This window comes from Lactuca serriola, chromosome 5, assembly GCF_051521515.1.
Source record: "Lactuca serriola cultivar US96UC23 chromosome 5, Lser_US96UC23_V15, whole genome shotgun sequence".
Classification (NCBI taxonomy): domain Eukaryota; kingdom Viridiplantae; phylum Streptophyta; class Magnoliopsida; order Asterales; family Asteraceae; genus Lactuca; species Lactuca serriola.
The window spans coordinates 193,432,199-193,441,754 of record NC_136412.1 but is presented as its reverse complement, the minus strand read 5'-3'; the positions used below and the strand labels follow the sequence as shown (position 1 = coordinate 193,441,754).

Sequence of the window (9,556 nt, the reverse complement as noted above, 5' to 3'; positions counted from 1 at the left end):
ACGTGGATGGGAAAAAAATGAATGGACAACGTTGCATAATCACTTATGATTATTACTCTCTTATGATGCTAATACGTTGGAGCGTTAGAGTGGCAAATGAGAAAGATATGACTGCAGTTGTATCTCAAGATTTCGATTATTTTATATATATATATATATATATATATATATATATATATATATATATATATATATATATAATAAAAGCAAAGCTTTACCCTGTTTCAAGTGACACATTAAGTTCACCGGATAAACCTGGCAATGTTTTAATTAGGAACTTGGACTCAATAACCTCTGAGGAAACTACCAAGAAACAAACCAAGCAATAGCAGACTTGTGAGCTTGTTAAAGAGGTTCCCAGGTTGTGGTTGAGATTGAGGTTGAGGTTGAGACCATAGTGTCATGGCTGTTTTGAACAAGAAGGGGTTAAAAGACAATGGGAGATTAAAAGAAGGCAATATTCTTTGGTCAAGATTCCTATTGGTTGTGTATTGTAATAATCTATGTTGGCCATGATCATTATAAATGAAGAATAAAATTCCAAATAAGTTTCTCATCAACGATGTGTAAGACAACAAACATGTTTTTTTGCAATAAACATGTTCTCAACTTTATATCCATATTTGGTATTCACACTTTTTTTTTAAAACGGCAAACAAATTAAATGGAAATTCACTCGTAATATTTCAACGAACATCTCCAGTTCGAGCTCCTTTACAGGGCAAAACTCAGTCTCTATAGGAATTTCCAAAGAAAAATTTCCTACGTATGGTACCACAAGAAGTACTTTACGGGAGTCGTACTCCCAACCTCACATCTCATATAAGTATAAAATCTGATACATCAACTCAGCTAGGTTAGACATCACTTGATAATAACACTTAAAAAAAAACGAAAACATAAAAAATAAAAATAAAAAAAAAAACATTCCAAGTGTGACTGTTTGGATATAATTAATTTGGTCCCATTTATGTAATCCACAATTTTCTCGTTATCCTCGATGGAGATTTATGTGAATATGTAATCCACACGTTCCTCGTTTATTCTCAACGGAGGTTAAAAAAACAAATATAAGAGTACCACCTTCCAAATCAAAACATGGGTGTCATTTATGGTAATAAATAAAAATCATTGTTGTTACTTCTTAATTTATCCTTAATTTTCTTAACATTTTAGACTTATTATATTTCCACATTTCAATTTTAATTAGACAAAACTACAAAAATGGTCTATATGATTTACTAAAATTCACAAACATAGTCTCTATTAATTTTTTTGACGAACATTATCCTTGTGGTTTTCAAAACTTTTGGAGCATTCTATTCAGACCCTGCTTTTGTCTGAGTTTGGTGAATTTAAGCAGAATTCTGATGAAACTGTTACTCAGACGTTTGATCGCTTCAATCATCTTCTTAGCAAGATGATCAAACATGATATAGAAAGGAAGTTGATTGAACAGAAGGTCACCTTTTTTAATGGCCTAAGATCCGAGTGGAGAGCTGTCGTGTCCACAGTTAAAGCTCATGAGCAGTTCAAGTCTTATTCGCTGGCAAAGCTGGTGGGAATTTTGAAATCCCAATAAAAGATTGACATGCAAGAGATCTCAAGTTTGGGGTCCTTGGCCCTCCTGTCTAAAAGCAAAAATGTGGTAGAAGATGAAGATCTGAACCTAGAAGACTATGATCTTACTTCTGAAGATTATGCAATGATGGTGTCTAATCCAAAGAGGTTCATCAAGAAAAGGTTCCCTACCAATAAGAACCGAAATTGGCAGAGAAGCTACAGTTCTGAAAAGGTTAGGGAGGAGCCGAAGATGGAAGAACCAAAGAAAGAGGCGAAGGTTGAAGGAGATTCTGGCGTCAACTGCTACTACTGTGGAGGAAAGAACCATTATGCCAAAGACTGTGTTCTGAAGAAAATGGAAGAGAAAGATGAAGAAAAAGATGAAGAGGCTGTGTTGATGAAAAAGCTGGAAGAGATCAAGAGGAAGAAAGCTGCTACTAACCATTCTATGAATGCTCTTATTGTACAGGGTTCGACAGAGGATGACGAGTTCGGGGGCGTGCAGGTATGGTCAACCGACTTAGAGGATGATGAAGTCAGGAAGCCATCTCATGGAAAGGCATATGTTGCAAGAGGTGACGAAAGCAGTGGGAAGTGTTTGATGGTAACTGATGTATCTCACATGAGGGGATACAATACTGATGGTGGAAAAGAGGACACCAAGGAGCGAGAGGACTTATGCTTCACAGCAAAACCTCTCAGTGTGCAGATCAATGAGCTTGATGAATTGATCAAAAAGGTACAATCTCTTTTTGTTTCATTCAAAGTCCCACAGAAATCATATGAAAAAGAATTAAATAGCTTAAATTCAAGAATCTCAAATCTGGATAGTTGTTTAACTCAAACACGGGTCACCAATTCTAACCTAACTGACCAAATAAGCAGGGTGTCATCCAAGAGTGAGGAACGGAGGATGTGGATAGTGCTGAAGGAGTCGGAGTTGATTAAGTCTAAGGAAGAAAACATTTATTACAAAGAGACAATTTAAAACTTTTGAAACAGAGAAATTTTTTGTTTGATTGCTAAACGTCTTTATGCTAACATCACTCAACTGCATCTGAATTGTGAAATAGGGCAAAAATTCATCGCGTGATTTTACCCTTCCTTGAGTTTAAGGAGGATGAAATCGATGCTGAAGCATATAACTGCGAAAGCGTTGTATCGTCTGATAATGTGAATCCCACCTATATGTATGGTCTGGACAAAATCAAATCTTTTATAAAGTCCAAGGACCATAAGGACATGTTGAAAAACCTTTTGGATGAAAACGATAAACTGAAACTAAGGACCGAAACCATACAAAAATTTGACTCATTGAATGCCAATTTGAGCTCAGAAAATAAAATTGATGTTGAAAATGCATCTGAGCTTAATGAGGATGATGATATGAGTGTAAATTTTGTAGAGGATGAAGTCGACTGTTCTGAGTTTGTCAAGAGCGAACCCGAAAACCACAAAAATCTTATTTCTGAAAATTCTGTGGAGTTTGCTCGTTTGTCCCAAAATAAGTCCCCGGTTCTAGCAGAAAAGGATGTTGTGTACCAAAAGGTGAGAACAACACCAAATCAGGTATATAAGGTCACAGGAGTAACCGAACATCAAACAGCCGAACTCACTGCCATAGTGAACGAAGATAATGCAGATGGTTGTGATGAGTTTTTCTGGTCTGCTCCTATAGATAATGCCGATGAAACTGTTGGTCTATCTGAGCGGACATCCTGGAAAACCAAAGGCAGATATGTGCCAGAGCCACTAAACAAGCCTGACAACTTCGACGTGCCAAGCACTAGTGGTGCAAAAGAAGTTCTTGTAGAAGAAGTCACTTCCACAAGCGAAACATCATCTGTGAAAAGTGAACCAGCTAACGAGAAGCAAAAGCAGAAGGCCAACATCCATCGACAGCCGAAACAAGTGAAGGATCAAAAGCAGCAAAGGAATATGAGATACAAAAAGAATCTCTCAGAGCGAAAGCAGTTTTGGCGATCTCAAAACGCCCATTTCTCTTATCATGACAAAAATTCAAAGTCAGAGAAAAGTGTTGTCAGGCCGCAAGAGGGAAACAACAACCGAAAGGACAAGTTCGGTTCAGAGAGAAATAACAACCGAAAGGACAGGTTCGGTTCTGAGAGCAACAACAACCGAAAGGACAAGTTCGGTTTAGAGAGCACCAGCAACCGAAAGCATAGGTTCGGTTCCGAAAGCAAAAGCTACCAAAGTTCAAGGTTCAGTCCCTCTAATGACCAAAAACAAAAGGGTCACTTAGAACCTCATGTCAGGAAAAATTCTCAGTCCAAATTCTCTCATTCTAATACTTCTCATTCTAAACCTAATTCAGTTCCAGCTCAAAATCCAACATCATCAACGAACTTGAAAGGAAAATCGAAGGTTTCCTCAGTTAAGGATGATCGAAAGCAGTCCAAGGCCCAAACGCCAAAACCTGAAACCAAAACGACTGTAACTAATCCTAACAAAATCAAAGTATACACCATTAAGAAGAAAAATGAAACAACTTTAATAAAAAGAACATATCTTGTTGATGTTTCTCTTACTATACCTATTCTTGTGAAAGGCTCACATGGACCCAAGAAACTTTGGGTTCCTAAATCTGCTTAATTTTTGCAGTTTATAAGTGCGAGCAGTTCGAAGAAGAATGGTACATTGACAGTGGCTGCTCACGTCACATGACAGGAAGGAAAGAAGAGCTAAGGGAATTTCGATCTCTTCAGAATGGTGGGAATGTCAAGTTCGGGAACAATTCATATGGAACGATAAAGGGTTATGGGATGATAACCAATGGAGACTTCACTATAAGAAAGGTGGCGTACGTTGAAGGGCTACATCATAACCTCATCAGTGTATCTCAGCTTGTTGGAGGTACCGGTCTTAAAGTTTCATTTGACGATGAGGGTTCGGAAATCATTGAGAAGAAAACAAAAAGGGTGATTCTCAAATCAAAACGCAAAGGCGAAATGTTTCCTCTCAATCTCAAACCAATCAAAGGAAATCTAGCTATCTGTCTATTATCCAAAGCACATTCTGACGAAAGCTGGTTGTGGCACCGAAGGCTCTCACACCTCAACTTCAATGACATCAACAAGCTTGTCACAGGAGGTCATGTTAGGGGTCTCCCATTGCTCAAGTTTGATGGAGAACATTTGTGTGATGCGTGTGAAATGGGGAAGCAGAGTCGTCAAAGTCACCCATCCATTATAAACACTAAAGTTGTTGAACCACTTGAGTTGCTTCACATTGACTTATGTGATCCATCATCTATCGAAAGCATTGGCGGTAGCAAGTATATTCTTGTTATTGTTGATGACTTTTCACGTTTTACATGGGTCTTCTTTCTGATGCACAAATCTGAGGCCACTCTCAAGCTAAAAATGTTTATTAAGCAGGTTGAAGTGCAACTGAGAAAAGTCATTCGCAACATCAGGAGCGACAATGGACTGGAGTTCAAGAATAAAGAATTTGAAGACTTTTTGGCAGAAAAAGGAACCAGTCACAACTTCTCAGCCCCCTACACCCCTTAACATAACGGAATTGTCGAAAGACGAAACCGATCTTTGTGTGAGGTGGCCCAAACCATGCTAAGTTTCGTTTCTCTATCTTTATATTTTTGGGCTGATGCTATTGCTGCAGCATGTTTTACGCAGAACAGGTCATATATCAATAAGCGTTTCACTCGTACTCCTTATGAGATCATCAACAACAAGAAGCCGAACATTAAATTCTTCCATGTATTCGACTCACGATGCTTTATCTTCAACTCTAAAGAACATCGTAACAAGTTCGACGTTAAAGCTGATGAATGAATTTTTATGGGATACTCACTTACTTCAAAAGCATACCGGGTTTTAAATAAGTGTTCGAGGAAGATTGAAGAAACGTATTATGTGAGTTTCGATGACAGCTACGTCAAGAAGCTGAAGGCCACTGAAGAAACAGTTGGGGAGATTTTCTCTCAAACAGGTCAAGTCACGGCCTCGATTGCTAATTTGTTTGAGCAGTTTGTAGAATTATTCGATGAGCCTGAGAAATCAACTCTATCGGAAGCCAAGGCAGCAGACAACAAAGTCGACCATCTGAAGCAAATCGTCGAAGAAGCCGCCAAACGAATGGGTGAAGGAGAACAAGTTCCAAATGAACCTCTTCAGCAAGGCGCTTCAGTTGAGGGGGAGAATCCATCTTCTTCAAAATAGCCGAGCTCACAAGTTGAGGGGGAGAACTCTACTCCAGCTGCACCCGAAAGCTTTATTGCACCCGAAAGCTCAACACCACCCGAAAGTCTTGTAGCACCAGAAAGTCAAGCTACACCTGAAAGCTCATCAATCGAGGGGGAGAATGCTGATATGTTTTACGATGACGATAGCCAATCTGAATTGGAAGAAATGGTGAATGCTGAATTGGATCCATCCTATGATCCAAATTACCCTCCTCTTGTAAAGTGGACCAGAGATCATCCTGTATCCCAAGTAGTGGGTAATGTCTCTGAAAAGGTCCTGACCCGATCTCAACTGAAGGCAAAGCAAACATCTCTATTCTCAAAAGTAGAGTTTTGCATGTTTAACTCTTTCGTCTCAAAAGTTGAACCGAAGACAGTAAATACTGCTCTTGATCATTCTGACTGGGTTCAAGCTATGCAAGATAAACTCAACAAGTTCGAAAGAAATAAGGTTTGGCGCCTCATTCCCACTCCTAAAGACGCCTCAGTTGTTGGTCTCAAATGGGTCTTCAGAAATAAAATGGACAAGGAAGGCAATGTGATTAGAAACAAAGCTCGTCTAGTGGTGAAAGGATACTGCCAGGAGGAAGGAATTGATTATGAGGAAACTTTTGCTTCGGTAGCGAGGTTGGAATCTGTTCGAATATTTCTGGCCTATGCTGCACACAAGAACTTTGAGGTCTACCAAATGGACGTAAAGTCCGTATTTCTGAATGGAGAACTTGAAGAAACGGTATATGTGGAGCAACCTCCGGGATTTGTTAATGAAAAGTACCCCAATCACTGCTATATTCTGGACAAAGCGGTTTACGGTCTGAAACAAGCACCTAGGGAATGGTATGAAACGCTAACCAAGTTTCTAAAGATGTCAAAATTCAAACAAGGTTCGGTTAACCCAACCTTCTTTCGTAAGAAGGAAGGTAACCACCTTATGATTGTTCAAATCTATGTCGATGATATCATCTTTGGCTCAGCGAATCCTAGCTTAACAGCTGAATTCAGAAAGCTGATGGAGACTAAATTTGAAATGAGCTCAATGGGTCCGATTAACTTTTTCCTTGGTTTAAATATTAGACAGGGACCCGAAGGCATCTTTATCAACCAGGAAGCTTACACCAAGACTCTTCTTGCTAAATTTGGCATGATGGGAGATTCAAAGGTTAAAGTTCCAATGGCATTCGACACCAAGCTCACTCCATCCTTGGCTAAGCCAGCAGTCGATATTACGCTATATCGCTAGATGATTGGTTCTTTAATGTACCTTACTGCTAGTAGGCCTGATATAATGTTTTCTGTCTGTTACTGTGCTAGATTTTAGGCGAATCCTCGTGAACCTCATATGCTTGCAGTGAAAAACATTCTCCATATCTGAAACGAACCACCTTTCTCGGATTATGGTATCCATCAAACTCAGGTTTCTTCATTCAAGCCTACTCGGATGCAGACCTTGGAGGTTGTGGACTACACAGGAAAAGCACCACTGGAGGCTGCCAATTCCTAGACGGGAAGTTGGTTAGCAGGCAATCAAAGAAACAGACTTGTGTATCTCTGTCTACAGCTGAAGCAGAGTACATCGCAGCTGCCTCCTGTACATCTCAGGTGATTTGGATCCAAAGCCAGCTCTGGGACTATGGACTCAATATGAAAAAGATCCCACTATATTGCGACTCAGAAAGTGCAATTAGGATCTGTCATAACCCAGTGCAACATTTCAAGACCAAGCATATAGCACTGAGGTATCACTTCATTAAGGATCATGTGGAAGATGGGAACGTCGAAATTCACTTTGTTCAAACCACTGATCAACTGGCTGACATCTTCACCAAAGCTCTTCCTAAAGCATCTTTCAACAAAATTCTATAAGGGCTAGGAATGATGGAATCGGAGTCAGTACCAAAGACTACTTCTCAAGATCAAAAGTTGGAAGCGAAATAGACCGAACGTTCGGGTTCGGGTCTCATGTGTGCCGAAATGAACCGAACGCTCGGGTTCGGGTCTTGTTCTGGTGTACCGAAATGAACCGAACGCTCGGGTTCGGTCATATCATCTGATCTTCACTTATCACTCAAAGGTAGTTTCTTTGGTTGTAAACCTTTTGTATTATTCTCTGAAATTCATTTATCTTATTTTCAAAGTTCTTTTCTTTTTCAAACTTATTTTTTTTGGCACCCGAAATAGACCGAACGCTCGAGTTCGGTTCCAAAAATTTTCTCAACCGAAATAGACCGAACGCTCGGGTTCGGTTCCAAAAGTTTTTTTAACCGAAATAGACCGAACGCTCGGGTTCGGTTCCAAATTTTTTTTTATCCAAAATTTTTTTGCGTCTCATTTTTTTATCTTTTTAAAATCAAAAATTCCAAAAATATTTTTTTCTTTTTCTTATTTTCTTTTCGTAAATTCAAAAACTCCAAAAATATTTTTTTCTATTATTTTGTTTTGTTTTGTGTCTTATCCTTTTGTGTGTCTATTTGTGGGGAAATCATTTCACTAGTTAAGTGTCCCTAGAAGCATGCTGTTGTATGTGTCCAAAGCCTCACCTGATTCTGAATAATAGCCTTACTGACTTGGTACAAACAAACCTTGTCTTCCCAATTAGGCTCTCATATTTATTCTAATCATGAGCTACCTAACTCTCTTCTCACATGAGATAAGAGTTTTCTGCTTGGTCCCTATTTTAACAGCAGAGGTACTTTGGTTTCTTTACACCATCTACACCACTTTTCTCCATCTCATTTGCTTCACAAACGTAACCCTTGAGACTCTTAGAAATTACCACTGAGGTTTATGGTTACACAATTTCTATGTTCATGATCTTAGCTTCGTGTCACTACGTGCTAAGTGAAACCCACAATTCACTACCTACTTTGCATTGACGGTGAACAATAAATTTGCTCTAGCTTTCACTAATGAATTGACGGACTTATCCATGGGGATACAATGTGAAATCTCTAATTTTCTTTTGAGTAATTCCTATGAAATTGTTAAATCCAATAACATTTCTTCCCTTGGAATCCAGTTTTATTTTTTTGAGATTTTACATACATTATTTTACCTTGCCACTTAAATCATCTCCAACCTACTTGTTCAACAGACTACATTGGTCTCACAAGTACTTCGTTCGATTGCTGTCTTATATCAAGATCAGGAATTCTGAATTGAAGCGAAACCCACCCAAATAAGCCTAATTAAAAGAAGCCTTTCAACACTTCTTAATAAGTGTCTGATCGTTATTTAACGGGAAACCACACAAACACTTTAAGGTCTATCTTGACTTTGAAGGAAGAGATTCGTGCCCGGGATCCATTGTTTCGTGTCTTTAATGACATCACAAATTCCCTCATAAGTGTTGCTTTATTTCTTTTCTTTTACACACTAAGCACAGAAATCTTTTTGATTTTCCAAAATTTTGGTTTCATTAGTTACAAGGCATTTTAATGGGATTGGCAGTTATAAAAGGGTTGTGGCTAATATTAATCCACGTGGGCAATTTTGCTTTAAAGATGTCGTTAACTCTAAAAGGATAAGATGATAAAATGGTGACTCGGGCGGGAGTCCAATCGATTTGATTTCAAACGACGCTAGAAGGCCAGGCATGCGAATTGGAACCGTTTCATCTAAAAATGGCGCTTGATGGGAAGGCGTGTAAATCGGGACTGACACTCTCTCTCATGCGTAATCATCGGCAATACCAACTGTCACGCGTCAATCGCCTCCGAAAAACTCTTCGTATTTCACTTGAAGATTTGGGACAGATTCTTCTCTCTCCTC

The 9,556-nt window shown here is 39.0% G+C and overlaps 1 protein-coding gene across 4 annotated transcripts in view; it reads right to left on the bottom strand.

Moving 5' to 3' along the window:
• Positions 1-479, bottom strand: part of LOC145053432 (serine carboxypeptidase-like 18) — a 40,196-nt gene extending 39,717 nt beyond the window's left edge. For all 4 annotated transcript variants that reach the window (XR_013684467.1, XR_013684468.1, XM_079001479.1 and 1 more), the window contains exon 1: positions 219-479. Coding sequence is in view for 1 of the 4 variants with exons in the window: in XM_079001480.1 (XP_078857606.1) it covers positions 219-237 (19 nt within the window). In the remaining 3 variants the exon portion in view is untranslated. The remainder of the gene's footprint in view (positions 1-218) is intronic.
• Positions 480-9,556: the final 9,077 nt, after the last annotated feature.